Source organism: Carassius carassius, chromosome 42 (assembly GCF_963082965.1).
Source record: "Carassius carassius chromosome 42, fCarCar2.1, whole genome shotgun sequence".
Lineage (NCBI taxonomy): Eukaryota > Metazoa > Chordata > Actinopteri > Cypriniformes > Cyprinidae > Carassius > Carassius carassius.
In genome coordinates, this window is record NC_081796.1 from 6,456,809 (window position 1) to 6,475,465 (window position 18,657).

The 18,657-nt window shown below is 38.0% G+C and overlaps 1 protein-coding gene across 1 annotated transcript in view; it reads right to left on the reverse strand.

Moving 5' to 3' along the window:
- Positions 1–338: 338 nt before the first annotated feature.
- The window catches only part of LOC132124024 (probable G-protein coupled receptor 158), a 164,901-nt gene continuing 146,582 nt past the window's right edge, over positions 339–18,657 (reverse strand). The window contains exons 6-11 of the mRNA XM_059534757.1: positions 15,829–15,938; positions 10,921–11,159; positions 7,997–8,135; positions 4,227–4,332; positions 3,988–4,134; positions 339–3,323 (exon numbers count right to left, since the gene is read on the reverse strand). Coding sequence (XP_059390740.1) covers positions 1,392–3,323; positions 3,988–4,134; positions 4,227–4,332; positions 7,997–8,135; positions 10,921–11,159; positions 15,829–15,938 — 2,673 coding nt within the window. The 3' untranslated portion in view covers positions 339–1,391. The remainder of the gene's footprint in view (positions 3,324–3,987; positions 4,135–4,226; positions 4,333–7,996; positions 8,136–10,920; positions 11,160–15,828; positions 15,939–18,657) is intronic.

Consider the following 18,657-nt stretch of genomic DNA (forward strand, 5'->3'; position numbering starts at 1 on the left):
ATTTACATTTATTCTAGAACTACAGTAACATCTTGTTCACACAACACCTCCTTACTTCCAATTTCTCCCAGTATGGGGACAGGAGACTTTTTTTGAAAAAGTAACTCAGATATTTTCTTTTAAATAAAAAAGTAATGTGTTAGTTTACTAGTTACTTGAAAAAAGTAATCTGATTGCATAACTCTTGTTACTTGTAATGCGTTACACCCAACACTGGTCATGAGTGTTCTATTTGTAAAAGACAAAATGTAAAGACATTACAGGCAGAAACCTTAATTTTGTGCCATGCGTTGAGAGAAAATAATCTATGGTCCCATGAACTGAGTAGTGGATTTTTTTTTTTTTATAGCGTACCCCTTTCAAAAAGCATTTACAATTTTGCAACATTACTAATATATAAACTAAACTTAATTCCTTTCGAAAAATAAGATGCTGAGTTTCATCAAGTTTTTCAGTAAGTATTTGCAACATGGGCTATGACAAAGGTTTCACATCTCCCAATTCAAAGTAAGACTGGTACAGGACTATTTAAATAGGCACATTCAGGATAATATATCAGCAAAGTTGGAAGCATTGTAAATTTATTTTTATTTTTCTAGTTTTTTGTTTCTAGTCAAGAAAACAAGAAAAGTGTTGCAGATGTTCACATATGATCTCACTGCAAAACTGCAAGGCCAAAAAAAAACAAACAAGGGCAAATATGAATGGAACTCTGTCCAGTTTACATCTGGCTTTTTAAGTTTGTTCTTTATTAAAGTGCTACAGGTTAATTATCTAGCAGCCACATGAATTCGGCTCACTGTACAACTGCAGTGTCTCTATTATGCTGTTGAGGTTTGATTTCTCAGATTTATTGGATTTTACCTCTATCTTTGGCAAATATTCATTTTTTCTCAAACCAGACAGTAATGTATGAAATAAAAGAAAACAAGGAAATGGAACAGACTTACTCCATGACACTTCATGCATTTTCCACACCTTCCTATGTAACAGGTATTTGTACAATATTTTGTAGAAGCCACAGTCAAGGAGAGGCTACAGATGCAGCTGTTATGAGAGTTCAAATGTTAAGGAGGATAAACGTAGTCTGTATAGGCATCTTGTTTACATTGCACATAAAGAGTTGCATAATTGTAAACTACATTTCTATTTAAAGGTTCATCCAATACTTTAAAATCTGGAATGCCTGGTGAGTCATTACAAATTATTATTTTTTTTTTAATTCCAAAAAAACACAAAGGGAAAACACAAGGTTGAAGAGAAAGGCAGCTTGTGTGACATGTAGATTTTTTTTCCCCTCCAAATCACCATAAATAAGATTTTATTCCATGGTGTATTTATTAAAGAAAAAGCACATATAATGAGGACTAACGGTTCACTCAGGTAAAGTGTCATGCCTTTTTTGTTGATTCTTGTTCATCAAAGTCCCATGGGCAGACATCTGACATATTAACACCACTAGTAACTCTGCCTTTGGAATTTAAACTTTTCTGTTTGTCAGTGGATGAGCTGGTGCTCCGGTTGACTTCTTTACTAGGTGCTCCAAAATCCCAAGGGCATGCCTCTGCTTGCTTGCTTTTTGCTAATGCAACATTTGGGCTTTTTTGTTTTTCCATTAAGACAATTTCCTGACTACTATCAACATCCCATGGACAAACCTCAGCCAGTTTAGACTGGATGGCAGGTATTTCTTTTGTTTTGCCAGAGGTTAACTTGTCTTTTGCGTTTGATTTAAATTTGTAATAATCAAGACCCTTTGCATTATCTCTTTCCATCTCTGATTTTCTGACAGGAGAAGTTCCCTTCTTTTTAGCATGGGTCTCCTTTGTTTTAGAAACCTGAGAACAAGGGTTTTTTTCAGAGATGGAACCTGACACAGTCTCAAAGTCCCATGGACACACTTCTGCTTTAGAGGGCAGCTGAAGTGAGCTGCCCTTGGATTTAGTAGGCTCGGAGAGAACACCCTTTGCTTTGCCCTCTGTAGGTGTTGTACCCTTGCCCTTAACTTCAGTAGGCAAGGAGCTTATTTTCCCTTTGATCTCAGTTGGTGTGGTGTCTTTTCTTGGCCTGCTCTGATCAGGGGAGCAATCCGAGTTCTTTGGCTTGCCCGCCACTTCCTTAAAGTCCCATGGACAGAACTCAGCTTTTAAAACCGTGACAACCTCTCCGGATGCCTGGGGTTGGGACGTGGCAAGTTTACTACTGGAGTGAGGTTTTGGCCCCATTTCCTGACCATGGTCCTCATTTCCTTCCTCCCATGGACATGTGTCTGTTCTGTCAGTATCTTTCTGAATTGGATGTCTTGCCACAGAGTTTGACTGCTCTGTGCCTTTCTGCTTTTGCTGTTGTGACTTTGTCGCCTTGTTACTACTTCCATGGACTGTGGTGGTCTGTTCGGGGGCAATAGACACGTGTTTCTGGACCTTGTTTTCGGAGGGAGTGGGCAAGTCCTCCACTTCCCAAGGGCACACCTCTGAGAGGTCATACAGGTCTTTCCCCTTGGCTGTTTCTGTGCAAATGGAGGGCTGGCTTCCACTAATCTGTGGCTTCATTATACCTGTTTTGACAGCTGTCTGCTTATACTCCACCGACTGACTGACAATCATCTTTGGATAACCCTCTTTTTCTTCAGCTTCAGCTGAGGTCTTGGTATCCTTGTTCTTTTGATTAGCTTTCTTTGTTGAATCCTCCACTGCTTGGACCTTTCCTGTTAGACCAAGTGTTTTCTCTTTGGCACTGGCAATAACGCTAAGAGATTTCTGCAGCATGGATGTTCTAGGATGAATAGGTTTTTTATCAGCTGTCAGGTTGTGAGCGCTGGCTGACTTACACACCAAGGGAACTGACTCTGTTGAATCACTGGCTGCATCAATCTTCTCACAGGACTTTTTGACCAGCTTCTTGCCCATTAGGGTTTCAAGAAGGGAGCCTTCTGTGTTTACGACTTCCATCTTGTCAGTAACTGAACTGCTGGAATCCTCACTGTGGTCCCGAACATGGTCATAACTGCTATGGGACTTTTTAAGGGAGAAAACTTTGCTCTTCAAGGACTCATCTTTGGCAGGCTTAACAGAGTGTGTGGGTTCAAAAGGGTTTTTTCTCAGGACACAGATGCTGTTGCGGTTACTCCCATGTTCACCCAGGTCCTTGTCCTCACGGCTACACTGGTGGCCCATTGTCTCTGGAATCTCAGTGATGCGGCGCATGAGGGAGCGACCTAGGCCCTTTTTGGAGCTGCGCTTCTTCTGCAGGTGAGGATTGTTGGCCAGCATCTTTTTCCTCTTATAAATCTCCAGCTGGGAATAGAGCTTCTTCAGCTCTTCCTGTGGATTTGAAGACAAAATGGGTCATTAACTTATGTCTAGATGTAAAAGCATAAAAATGAAATGACTTTAGTTAAAGTGAAGCAGACACTCTATTGCACAGAAAACATGCAGAACTAGTCATTATATGAAATTAAAGACAGTGCCTCGAAGACATTAGACAAACCAACATGCTTTTTTACACTAATTAGAGACAGGACAGTCTGGGACAGTGTCAAATATGAAAAAAATATATATTTTATTTTTAGGTCTGAAATAGCCTCTGAAGAACTTCAAAGCATTTACTACAGCTGTCTTGAAGTTATCAACAGAAATTATACCAAGAGCAGAACTTTATTCCATTAACAAAATTCCCTTCCTATTAACAAAATGTGGGTCTTCAGCGAGAGACTTCTTCAGCTCTAACAAACAAACAAAAACCTCTGCTCACGTTGGTACGTTTTTCCCAAAGACTGTCGCAAGACCTTATGCCACAGCCATTAATAGAACATAGCTGGCCCATTTCCTTTGGTGTCTGCAATAAAAAACTGCCATGGCTCAGTATGTTTGTCAGTTATGTGACAAGGGGGCAAGAGATTTTTGCAGATTATAACATTTCAGTTATTTGCTAAGACAGGAGAGAGTGAAGGGGAAAAGGAAGCCTGAAAGAAAGCATGGCACCTACCCGAATATCCTCTGGATCCAGACTGTGCTCACTCCAGGCTGATGTGATGCTGCTATTCAGGTATGACCCTGACCGCCCCATGTCCAATTCATCTTCATAAGCCTCTGTAGCAATGTCATCCCTTAGATGATTACCCGTAAACAAGAACTGTGGGAAAGACGTAAGTGCTTAAGAGATTCTAAAAAAAAAATTATATTAGCTAATAAATGATTCAGAGGAAAGATGATTGCTGGGATTACCTTTGGCACAAGCAGTAACCCCAAAGTGACAGACACTGTCAAGTGTGTGTGAGCAAATAATAGCATCAACATCCAGTCTGGGTGCAGATCAGGGGCAAAAGTGAACCTGTGGGTGGGTTTACAGAAAAATGAATAATCATCTACAGCTTTTATTTTGTTTTTGGCGATAGGATGAAAAAAAAAAACAGTTCACCTACTGTACCTACAAAAACAGGATTGTTACTAAATGAAACCTAGTAAGTGGGTGATTTAAAACTCAAGCCACATGAAGAGCTCTCCTGAGGCACACCTGAACTGCACGAGCAGAGCCCCATTCACAATGACTGAGTTTAAATCAATTTCTAGTAGATCTCAGTGTGAACGTTGATTGATGCTCAAAAGTTAACTCTGACATTGCCATGTAGCTAATCTAACCCTTCAATAGTCTATATCCTTCGATTATCTTGGTTGAACTAACATTTTAATGAGATGGATGTGTTTCTAATCACTGTTTTTACACTACTGAACAAAAGTGTATTTATGGCTGCTTGCCATCTTTGAGTGAACATTTTTCATATGAGTTAGTCGCAATTGCATTGTGGGACAGTTTTATTTGTAAAGAATACAGGCTGTGTCTAACTCAGCTCCCTTGTTTACTAGTCAGGGCACAAATCAGGTAGTCAGTCAATTTAAGGGTTGTCTCACCCTGCAATCCATCCGGAAGAGCTCATCCCTATGCCCCAATTCCTTCAAAGGGTTTAACCTTCGGAGTGAGAGCTTTGAAGGGTTGAAGGGTGTAGGGCAGCAGTTCTCAATTCCAGTCCTCGCGCCTCCCCAGCTCTAAATATTTTGCATGTCTCTCTTTATTAATACACCTGATTCATATAATCAGCTCTTTAAAAGTTAGCTCCGTGCATGAACTGTGTTTCCATTGACATAGTCTCTGCACAGTGTTCATTGCTCCCTACTCCTTGAGCATGGGAAATCTTTTGAAGTTTACCTCACTTTGGAACATTCATTCACGGATTTGCGCTGCGCAACGACTTCACACACAAACAAGTACATCATATACCTCTGTAAAAAAATACAATTTAAGTTCATGTCTCACACACTTAAATTAACTTTGAATTTAACATTTTTTTTTTTTTACATTCCATTTCGAACTGGAATCATGGCAGAATACCCTATGATTTCCACTTCGCAGGGCACTTTACATTCAAATAGAACAAAGGTCTGAAGCGATAAGAGAAACATCCAAGATGTGCAAAGCAGAGGGGCGCAATGACTGGAATTGAGAACCCCTGATGTAGTGGACCAAACAACTATTTCTTGAAGTGTCCTTCTGTGTCATCATCCCTTGCAGACATGGAGGCGCCGTCATCATGCAAAGAATCTACGCAAAGGGTCGTGGGAACCCAAAGTGTCCTTTCGAAATCCTTCATTCTGAAGGGCCCTTTGAAGTGGGCAGTTTTGAGCACTTCGGTTTGGAATGACAAACAACCTTCAGCATGGTGGCCATGATTGTTTTCACTCTGAAGTGCCCTTCGGAGGGTGATATATCCCGTGTGGAACACATCGTCAATTGCAAAATCCTTCCAGGGCACTGGAACTTTAGTTTCCTGAAAAATCCCACAATGCACCACAAAAACCAGGAAGCTTTGATGCTCACTATTCTCTGTTATCGGAAATTATGTCACATTTCTGAAGTGTGGAACAAAATGCATATATATTGTCAGTGCTCAGCGCTAAACTAGTCAGGCCATACATGAAAGCAGTCCCATGAAGCTTGCCCTCTTTGGACATTTCAAAATTTTCAAGTCAAGTCAAATACACTGTAATGACACAGAAGATGATTTGAAAAGGCAAACCATTTTTTGTTTATATGCCTGCATAAACACACTGGTAGATAACATTTATAAATAAAATTTGTATGAAATGTTATAAGGATATGTAACAGAACAATGTGTTTAAAGAGTATAAAAATAGATGCTGGTCCTGCCAGTGGTGACGCTTTACAACGTTGTATGTAGTCCTATCGCCGGACATAGAGTAATCATTGTTCCAATGTGTAGTGAACCAGGGTCCTTGCAAGTGTCTGGATTTGTACACAATATATTGATTCCTAATCTCTAGAGCTAGGGAGCAGTTTGAGATGCACCCACATTGTTGCCTCAGATAGAAGGTAGAATGGCATTTACAAATGACACAAGCCATTTTTGAACCTCCAGTCACAATTATGTAAGAGCATGTGCACAGCTGCAATATAACAAGTTTATTTTTTTTTATTTATACCTTATTACAAACCTTTTTTTAAGGTTTGTCTTCACCTTCATCATGTTTGCAGTGAGGTTTGCAGCTTTGTTGCTTCCAGCTCTTTTAATCTAGTTGGAAACTGATGGTCCCTCTGAGATGACAGATGCACTGCCACATGGAATATCATGGACATGTTCGTTCATATGCAGAAAATAAAGTTTCCTCTTATTGTTGTTACATCACCTTCTGAGATTGCTGAGGTTAGCTACAAAAGAACCCGTGTATGCTGAAAACACTCCCACAATGCACTAATTACTTTTTATGATGAAAGGACATGGGTGCTATTGCACCAAAATACAGATAGTTAAGTAACACTATGAACATGGCTCTGTAATTAATTACTGTAGAAACACTGGAAAGAGCAGCAAGCGATGCAGCTCTTCTAAAAATCGCATGCCCTGCCTTTGAAGTCAACTGCCTTTATCTTGTATAAGAGTTCAAGTCCCTTCCTGAATGAATGCATCGTTACTGTTTTAGATATTCATATTCTTCACAACTCTAAACCTACTCTTTAAAAGGCAGTGTCAGTCCATCGGGCAGGGGAAGCTGAGCTTCCTCAAAAAAATGCATTTAAGATTAACATAAGAACTAAAAAGCTATACAATTGTTCAAATAGCACAGGAGGGTTTTAACCACTGTCAAAATGCCAGAGCTGATAGCTTAATAAAAAATATCAATACTAAACTGACTTGATATTCGAATGATGTCATGTCATTGGTTTCTGTCAAAAGTGTGCCTGAAAGGGCAAAAGGGATAATAATAAATTAGATGAAACCTTTCAAACCAGTAAGCTAAATGTATAATTTTAGTGCAATAATGCAACAGTAGAAGAGAGACTATATTTTGCAGAGTATCCAAATTGGTTCTGATTATTAAAGGATCTCAAAGCAAATGAATGAATAGAATTTCATCAAAGCTTCAAGAAATCCTATCCTCTGAATTATTTCTTTGGAGGATTTTCCATTAATGAAACAGATTGACATTTCTTAAGACTCATAGTGGTTAACATCCCATTTGAAATGGAGATTTTCAAAGAATAGCAGCTTATATTTAGATTAGTACTTCACATAAATCATATGACTTGGAATATGGAGCACAAGCCATATGCAACTTTTAAGGTGCTTTTGTGTTGTCTTGAACTTGAAAGCCTCAGTCCCTAATCACTGCAATTATGTGTAAGTTATTTATATCTGTATGCAGTTGAAACCAGATGTGGATGGGGCTTAAGTAAGATGTTTGTCCAACTATAAAAAAAATATTTTTAAATGTGAGTCTGTTTCTTTAAAGTAAACAAAGCAATTGTGTCTTGTATAATTCATAAACGTATTATATTCCAAAATTTCTGTAAATACCTAACAATAATACTAAATGGTACATAAAAGTTTTTTGGTAGAGAATACTCGCATGTAACATGGGTGGGAGATGGTCACACCACTTCTTGGAGAACAATGAGGAAGTCCTTGGTGGCATTCACTCACCTTAAAATGTGAAAAATGGAAGAAAGGATGAGTTCATTGTGCAATGCGATGGCCATATAGCGTGGCTCATGAAACGCTGAGGGGACCGTCCTCACGGCATAACACAGATAGACACCCCACAGGAGGAACAGGAACTCAGCTGTTTAAGAGAGGTAGTATAAAGTTAACACCAAACTTACTAGTACATGGGACTTACCAGTACCCAGATCGACCAGAGAGTGATGTGGCTGTCAAAAACTTTGTTACAAACTAATATAGTGCTAGATTGAACATGCTAGAATGATAGAGAAAAGAGATATTCAATAAATGCAATAAAATCCATCTAGATTTGCTTATATTCTCTGGACACTGCTTGACAGACAATTACAGATGAAGCTGTGGAAGGTAGTCCAAAGTTTTATAATTCTCCATCCCCTATTGGCACATCCTACACAAAATTAGCCAGTCAGCTGACATGACATCAATAAACATGTGTCCCCCAGTGAAGATTTGTCACCGTCAATGTGATGCTTACTGGTCCAGGTGTTAGATTGGGCACATTCAAATCTGCCATGCTTGAGGATACGACATTATGATAAACATTTGTGCTGAATTTGATTCATCACAGCCCGACTGATGCTTCCTGTGAGATTCACTCTGTGTCTGCAATTAGTGCCAAGGCAGCATTGATTCATCACTTCCTTGGCTTGTATTACAAACATCACGGCCTGTAATGATCTACTACAGTTGTTGTGTTTTGATTAGCATACCCTACTCTCAAAATGCATGCAGTAAACAGTATTTAAACTGTGCAGAATTATTATCGGTCTTCTATTTACAGTTACATTTACAGGCCTATTCAACAGCACACACCATCTATGAGTCCTTCCAGTCTAGCTACACATTACTGAAAAAGTCCTGGTTAAGGTTGTTAATGATCTTTTTTTTTCTTTGCTTCTGATTTTGGTGCTCTTAGCGCTCTCCTTCTGTTAGACCTCAGCTCAGCTTTAGACACTGTTTGTCATAAGACACTCCTGTCATGGCTTTCAGTAACTGGAATCTCTGGCCAGCCTTTGCCTGGTTTTCCTCCTATCTGACAAGGAGGCAACAATTTGTTATATACCAGAAGCACAAATCATCCACCAAATCCATCATTTCTGGTGTACCTCAAGGTTCTGTCTTGGGGCTTCTTCTTTGCACTATTTATGTTACCAGTTACCGGATTATTACAAATAATCAAACACTAAGGTTTTAACTTCTACTTTTATGCTGATGGCATTCAGATTTATTTTAGCACACCTTCCACTTCAATGTTTCCTCCACCTTCCTTAACAACTTGCATCAAGGAACTCAAGCTTAGACTGTAGTCAAATTAACTTAAATTTAACTCCGGTAAAATGTAGGTAATACTGATCAGCTCTAAAGCTGTTGTATCTAAACTGATAGATTTCTGATCAACTGATGGATATGGATATTGATTTGATAATGCCCTCCACAACAGTAATACTTATTATGCAAATTATATACTTTAAAGAATACACTTACTAGTGCGGTCAAAATTAGCATGTAGCAGTTATTATTATTGTTATTATTATTATTTTTTGTTATTAATTTATTTATTTTATTTTATCTTTCAGTTTAAAGCATTAAATATATTTAATGCAATAAATGCAGCTAGGGTCCTTACGAAAAATAACCATGGTTTTATTATAGTAAAACTGTAGTAACCCATGGTTTTTTGGCGTTATGACTACCATTTGTATAACCACAGATTTACTACAAATACCATGGTTAAACCATGATTAATATAGCAAAACCATGGTTAATTTGTGGTTACCATGGTTAATTTTCGTGGGCCACATAACTCAAAAATGCTGCTTCTGTCTCTTTTTTTTTCTTGACAAGAATTGAGTTTATTTAGATGGAGAATGTCTTTATGTCCATATTAAACGGGAGTGTTTTCAGATGGTCACTCCAATTTGACCTCCGCGCCATGCTCTAGATGAGGGCGCTTCAGTAAAATAACAGTGAACTGTGGCCAGATGAGATGTTGTCAGGCCATATGTCAGTAAACTAATTTCCCTGTCTTGTCAGCCATTATACTGTGAATGTAGCACAGTACAAACACAGTGGTGTGCACTGTATAATTCCATATTAAATTGCAAACGAAAATAAGAGGATGAAATGTTGTAGTTATGTCATCAGTTAAGTCATGAAGTTACCAAAAATGAGATTAACGCTGCCTATTTGTTATACATGAGTCACATTTAACAACATGTTTCTAAAATGCAGTGGTATTCAAAACTGTCCTGCAATTAATCACTTTTACTTTCAGAAAAAAATGGGTTAATCAATGGACAGCACTATATGTTAACACTTAAATACAGGTGTGAATCTATGTCACGTATTTCAATATATTTGTAATTACACATTTGTAATGAAGTTATAATTTTGTGCATTTAAAATATTTTAACTTTAAATGTAATACTGCATAACACACTCCAGTACAATAAAAGTGTACCCTCTTTAAGTACAGTTTATTGGTCTTTTATTTCATAATTCATATGATCTGCAAGCACTTTTTTAATGTACATTTAAGATTTGACTCGACAGCCCTAGTATACATTCACTTTCATTATATGGAAAAGAACAGTGGGAACATTTAGCTAAATACTGCTTTTTGTGTTCCATTGAGGAAATAAAGTCATATGGGTTTAGAATGACAGTAAGATGAGTGAATGACCCATAAGTTCAAGTTTTGTGTCAGTAATTCATTTAAACAGTGCCTTGATGAGATTCTCTGTACTTTGTTTCATTAAATAAGAGTCCATATTTGGAAGCATTTTATCCAGACTGTTTGATTCCATTAGTAATTTATTCCAGCTTGTGCTCATTAAAATTCCAAAAACTCATACAAAAAGCTCCAAAGTAACAGGTTTACTCACCCACAGCAATCATGTAGTCCCAGCGGTCCAGCAGACACATGCTGAACTGTAGCCGATCAGTGGTGAGGCCCACATTGATGAGAGCGAGATGTCTGTTTGGATTCTGACAAACAGCGGCAGTCCAGGCTATTGCAAACCATAACACAATCAGCAGAATGACACACAGTAGACGCAACACTCTCCAGCTGGTCATGTAGGGGATCCGTTGAGCTGTACGTGACAGGAACACCTTGAGAACCCTGGAAAACAGTGCAACCATTGTAGCAACACTTCCATATTGGATTGGATCAGAATTATTTTGCTTTCATTAGACATATTAATATATACATTTTTCTCTTTGGATGTGGACCATTTATTTATTTATTTACTTTTCAAAATCTGTCTTATCAAACAAACTTATAATTGGCCATAGCGTGCAGAGTCTCTTCATTATCACCGTTTGTCTTTAAGTCACATTGATAACATGACATCTAAACCCCTTTAATAAATGTCTAGTAAAAAAAAAAAAAAAAAAAAAAGATCTAAGCAATGTGTAAATTTTCACCCCAATTAAGTATTATCCCATTTCTGTCCAGATCTGAAGATAATTCATACATTTCTGTTGCCTTATTTATGAATGCCATTAAGTACATTCAGCATATATCATATCATCAAGCCCAAATTTTCTTCTGTGCACGCTGTGTGCAAGATCCTCCTTTATCATATTCTTCTGGAGACCAGATTTTGTTGTCCAAACCATTCAATAAAATGTAATACACTGTGGCCATTTTGGTACCTCCTGTTATTTATTTTCCAATTTTTGCGTGTAGTTTAAAATGTACTTTACCCTGATGAACTAGTTCTGGAACATACAGCTCTGACACTTTATAGGATGCTTACTTTAATTGGAAATTACAGATAATACAAACTTTAACTGTGCTTAAAAGGGTTTCACGGCAGCTAAATCAGGAGAGGCTAATGCTGCAAGGTCACACAGGAAAGGGTCGCCCTTGATATGATGACCTACTTTTTGCATCCAAAGTCTGAATAATAGTCTTTTTGCATATGAAATGTAATAGGGATAACAAAGCTATAGTGTAGTGTGTATGTAGGCCTAATTCATGACTAAAATCAAAAGAACAATGCTTCTAGGTGCCTATGTTTTAGTTTTTTCTTAATCATAACTTTTTGATTTGAAGTACACAAGCACACATTCAGTACAATTAAAGGTACCTCTTTTTTACAATGGTATTCAAGTCAAGTCACTTTTATTGTCCCATCACCACAGCACATGTGCCTTGGTGAGTGAAATTCTTCTGAGCTTGCGCCAGAAATGGCAGAAACAATGAACATACAGTATAACCATACAGACTTCAACAGGTGAAAATGTGCAATATCCAGATACATATAGTCAGTACACACAGTGTACTATTAGACATATTTACAGTTAACACCACACATTATACACAATATGTACATACATACAGTATTTTTCGGACTATAAGTCGCACCCGAGTATAAGTCGTATCAGTCCAAAAATACGTCATGACGAGGAAAAAAACATATATAAGTCGCACTGGACTATAAGTCGCATGTATTTAGAACCAAGAACCAAGAGAAAACATTACCGTCTACAGCCGCGAGAGGGCGCTCTATGTTTTCAGTGTAGACTACAGGAGCACTGAGCAGCATAGAGCGAAGAAAAAGTTAAGACACTATTACAAAACCTACATAAATTTTGGTTTTATTGAAGGCCAAGACAAGTCTCGGCCAGAATGTGTCTTTTGTGGTGAAAAACTGGCAAACGACAGCATCTTGAAGTGCAAAGAAGCAATCGATGCTTTTATGCGCAAGCTGGAGTACAGGGCTGGAAATATGTCACAGGGACATTTACAACACTTTCCACTGCTGCTTCAACATTCTGGGGGTACCGTGAGTGCATCTTTGCATGCCGAGTTTTGCCGTCACATGACTGCGCTACAACAGGAATTATAAAATCCCTCTTTGCGGATGTTGACGCATTATCCAAGGAGTCGTGGGTTATGGATCCCTTCACATCCAGGTTTGAAGATGTGGAATACCTTGGCTGTGAAGATGAGCTCGCTGAACTACAAACTGATTCACTGTCAAAAAAGTACTTCCAGGAGAATGGATTCAAAAGGCTTTGGATAGCCAGGGGACCTGTTGTCGCACCTAAACTCACAAACTATGCCATTACAAAGATCATTCTTCCTTTCAGTACCGCCTACCTCTCTGAGACAGCCTTCAGTGCCCTTGTGGCTATAAAAACAAAGTCACGCAACAGACTGGAAGTCCACAGCGATTTTAGACTGGCTGTCACTGGCATTACACCTGACATTCCATCACTAGTGAAAGGCATGCAAGCCCAAGGTGGACATTAGTGTTATGCATTTATGCTGACGTTATGATTAGCCTTGTAAAAAAATAAGGATCTGTGCATGCATTCATGTAAGTACATACAGCATTCTACCGTTCATATTTAACATCACGTTCATAACATTCAGTATTCTATGTTTATACACAAAATCCTGAAAAAAGAGAAACAACTGAGTTTTACTAGTTGTGTAAAAATTAAAATATTAGGCTAAAAGGAAACATTTGAAGTTGAAAGGAACATTTCCTGTGTATTCATGTAACAAAATGTCATTAAAAATCATTAAATGTCGTTAAAAAAACTACATTTAATTACTATATACAGTGTGTGTGTGCTTATGTGCATAGCATTAATATATATATATATATATATATATATATATATATGCTATGGGGGGGGGGGGGGGGGGTCATGGATTGTTAAATATGTACATAGGGGGGGCACCAAGGAAAAAGGTTGGGAACCACTGCTGTAGGGTGTATTAGTTCTGACTGTTCATTAGTCTGATAGCCTGAGGGAAAAAGCTATCCCTCAGTCTGCTAGTTGATAGGATTCTGGGGCTCATTCCAAACTTCCTCAGCCGTCTCAGGAAGAAGAGGCGCTGATGTGCCTTCTTCAGCACTGTATCAGTGTGTGTAGACCAGGTGAGATCCTCACTGATGTTAACGCTGAGGAACTTGAAGCTGCTTACCTGTTTCACAGGTGTCTTGTCGATGGTGATGGGTGTGTGTTCTCTGGTCTGTCTCCTCAAATCCACCACCAGCTCCTTGGTCTTGTCGATGTTGAGTGAGAGGTGGTTCCCCTGACACCATTTAGTCAGGGTGCTCACCTCCTCTCTGTAGGCCGTCTCATCGTTGTCGGTGATCACCATTGTGTCATCAGCGAATTTGACGATGACGTTGGAGCTGTGTGTGGCTGTACAGTCATGTGTGTAGAGGGAGTACAGGAGTGGGCTGAGGACACAGCCCTGAGGAGCACCAGTGTTGAGGGTCAGCGGGGATGAAGTGTTGTTGCCCATTCTCCAAACTCTTTAAAGTCTGAGATGATATTGATGCCCTGCCACATGCTTCTTGCATCGTTGGTGTTGAATTGTTCTTCAACTTTGTTTTTGTATTGTCTTTTTGCGACTTTGATGACTGTTGATAAAGAAACAAATGCCCTCACCTCTGCTTTTCCCTGTGAGCTCTTTCGTTCTGTCCAAGCGGTGCACAAAGAACCCTGTAAGCTCGATGGCTGAGTCTGGAACCTCTGCAGACATCCAGGTTTCTGTGAGGCAAATAATGCAGCAGTCCTTTGTTTCTCGTTGGTATGAGATACGTGCCCACAGTTCACAGAGTTTGTTGTCCAGTGACTGAACATTAGCCAGCAAAATGGCTGGGAGAGGAGATCGGAGGGGATGACGTCTGAGTCTGACAAGGACACTGGCTCTCTTCCCTCTTTTCTGGTGGCGTTTCCTCGGTCGCGCCCGTGCAGCCCAGACAAAGGGCTCTGATGCGGTGTATGTAAACAAGGTGCCAGCGTTCAAGAGTTTGCGTTTCGCGACGTAGGAACCTATGCTTAGAAGCGTGTGTCTGTCGTAGACAGTTATACAAACAACATCCAACACGTAGAACAACAAAACATCTTGGATCTAATTGTTACACTGTGCTACTGTGTTGAAGCAAGAAACTAGGACAATGCAAGATAATTACCACAAACACAATCTTTATAATCCATAGCCACAAGAAACATGGAACACACACATCGCTGGAGATCGACGAATAATACCAGACTAGGGAAATTCAGAACAGCAAACACTTCAAATACACAATTTAATCTTTATAATTTGTAACCACAAGGAACATGGTACACACACGTACATGTAGCTGGAGATGGACGAACAATACCCAACAAGGCAAACTGAGAATAGGAAAGACTTTAAATACACTACTTGATCAGGGGAAGACAAGAAATACCTGGAATCAATGACAAAATGAACACTGGAAAAAACCTGGGACAATGATTGAAAATTGGAACTGAACGAGGACAGGAACAGGAAAACCAAATATGGACATGGAGGGAGCACATGGTGGAGAAAAACACACAAATGACAGGTATACAAAGTCCTGGAGGTTCAGAATTTTTAAAAAGCATACTTGTGTATATGAAAAAAAAAGAAAGAAAAAGACAACAACTACTTGAAATAGAAAATTATTAAATCATTTTAGAGTCTATTTAAAAGAAGTTTTATTTTATTTTAAAGAATATTTTATTATTCCAAAAATAGACTCATTTAAAATGTAAAAAATTTTTATACAACACAGTGTGCAAAGTTGCTGTCAATATTTTTTTTTATTTTGGTTTAGTAATGGTTAAATAACTTGTTACAGATCATCTTTTCTGCTCAGATAAGCCATTCTCAATATCTCATTCTAGAATTTTATCAAACTAAATAAATAATTATTACTACGACTGTGACCAAAATAACAAAATTTTAAGTTATACATGTATCTGGAAGAGTGACTCATTTTTTTATAATGTAATAATTATTGTACCTATAGAGTTTGAGGGTGACGGTTCCATAGACTGTGGCAAATCCGAGCAGACGAACCCACCGCAGCAGGATACAGCGGAAAACACTCGGCTGGAAGTATAGAATCACCACCTGGAAGACAACAAGCAAGTGCTCAAATGGAATATGCATTTATTTTAATAACTATATATCTATTTATTCAGATAAGATGATGGATGATATGAGTCCCCTGCTGTTTTTGTCCTTGACTGAAAATAGATAAAACAAAAGAAATTTTTTAATTTTTTATTTTGATTAATTTAAATATCTGGTTAAATTTAAGTATATGACATTAAAGACAACAGATACAATAATTAAGGTAGTTATAACAATTGCCCTCACAAATGTAAAAAATAAATAAATTGCCCTTGGAAATACAAAAGTATTTGGTCTGAGGTCTTTTACAGCAACAAAATTCTAGTAAGTTTAAAAAATAAAAAAAATAAAAATAAAAATACATAAATAAATAAAATACAAATAAATGTGCTGTAGCTAGCTAGCCAGCCAAGCAAAAAATAAAAATAAAATAAAATAAAAAACCCACCAAAAAAAACCATCAGATAACTATTGATAACAACATAGTGTAAGTGTTACTGTAATTCATTGCTGCAACAAAGAATGCTATGCAACAGATATGCTATGGTGCTTTGTCTATCTTGCTGTGTCATATCACATCTCAAAAGCATGTCTTTAGACCTTTGTGTTCTGTGCTGTGCTTTAAAAAAAAAACATTCCTGAGAACTGCATCTTGCGTTTTTTGTTAGATACAAAGATGTGTTCTATGTGAACAACCCCTTAAATCTATTTATTGTTTATTTATTATTTGCCCAATAAACAAATTAACAGCTAACATCCCATAACAGTTTTTTTTTCTTTTTTCTTTTTTTTTTCTTTTGGTTTGTTTGTTTCTGGGAACACCTGAAGGTACATAAATCTGAAATTCACTTAATTATTTTGGCTCATCACTCTATCCAGATTTACATCAAGCATCAAACCTATTACTAAATGCAAACAATCTCTATGATGTGTCTGTGATGTGAGCTTTTATTGATCTATCCATTCATCATCCTCATTGGTCTTAGTTCTCCAAACAAACCCGCCAGATGCCAAGGAATCTACTAGAGAATTCCAGCACATCACTGTATTTCCCTTGCATCCACAGAGGGAGAGAGAGACTAAAGGTGAACTGTAATTGAAGCAGAATCTCACTGCTGTGCCGCCCTCCTGTCCCCCGTGTGCTGGCCTCCACTCAATCTCTCAATGTGCAAACAGCGATGCAATGCTCTGTGTGTAATCTAATAACAACAGTCTGCTCACTTCTCAGGAAGCTCTGTTATTTGATTGATAATGGAAAAATTATTCTGAGTGGATGAATTGCTCCAGCACGGATACTTCTGTCATAATTAAGTTGAGAAAAACTAGTGACAGACACTGCATACCCCCACAGCTCTTTGACACACTTCTACAGCTACCACACAAATCTTAAAGGCTGACATTATTGAACAGTGAAGTTACACATTATCAAATTCTGCTACTTAAAGTCAACATCAGAATCGGTCCAGCATTGGTTACTCGTTTTTTTAAGTAAAACAGGATAATTTGTAAGAAAAAAATAAGGGTGGGTCTTTTTGTATCAATCATGCATGCATTAAGATAAATGCAACAATCAATCAAGGTGTTTTTTTTTTTTTGTAAAATAATATTATTCATCTTGTGCTTCTTTGTCACACATTTCATCTTCAAACAGCTTAGAAAGAGTGGTTTGTCAGTTTGAATCCTTTAGTGAAGTGACATTCAGCCAAGTATGGTGACCCATACTCAGAATTTGTGCTCTGCATTTAACCCATCCGAAATGCACACACACAGAGCAGTGAACACACACACACTGTGAGCACACACCCGGAGCAGTGGGCAGCCATTTATGCTGCAGCGCCCGGGGAGCAGTTGGGGGTTCGATGCCTTGCTCAAGGGCACCTAAGTCGTGGTATTGAAGGTGGAGAGAGAACTGTACATGCACTCCCCCCACCCACAATTCCTGCCGGCCCGGGACTCGAACTCACAACCTTTCGATTGGGAGTCCGACTCTCTAACCATTAGGCCACGACTTCCCTAAAGTAGTCATTCAGTTGCCCTTTCATAGATATGTGTTTTTATAGACAATATAATATATAATACCACAATACCTTTTATTAAATCTTTCATAAAAATATATGGAAGATATTTTCAAAGCATTGTGTCATTGTAGCTGCTTTGATCTCAAGTCTGTCCATTGCATTTACTTGTGTCACCAGCAGATATTCTGTTTCAAGCACAGCTAAATATTTTGTGAAATAAATGGTTGAACTGATTCAAAGTACTTTTCATTTTGTGAAGTAAATCGTGGAACTGATTCAAAGCAGCTCCTTATATTTTGTCAGTACTATTTTATAAAGCAGTCAAAAAGGCAAGGCAAGACTAATTTTATTTATACAGCACAAGTTTAATACAACCGAATTGATCCAAAGTGCTTTACAATAAAAATAAATCAGAATTTTAAAAGAGAAAAATAGGACATAAATAGAGATAAAAAAAACAAGTATCAAAATCAATCTAGATGTATATTCATAGAACACCAACTATTCAAAGTAAATACACAGTATAAATTGAATGATAGAGAGTAAAAAAAATAAGTCTTTAAGCTGGATTTAAAAGCATCCAGTGATGGAGAAGCCCTGATGTTCAAAGGTAGACTGTTCCAGAACTGTGGGGAAACTACAGAGAAAGCTTGATCACCTTTTGATTTACAATGAGAACGAGGGACAAATAAAATTAA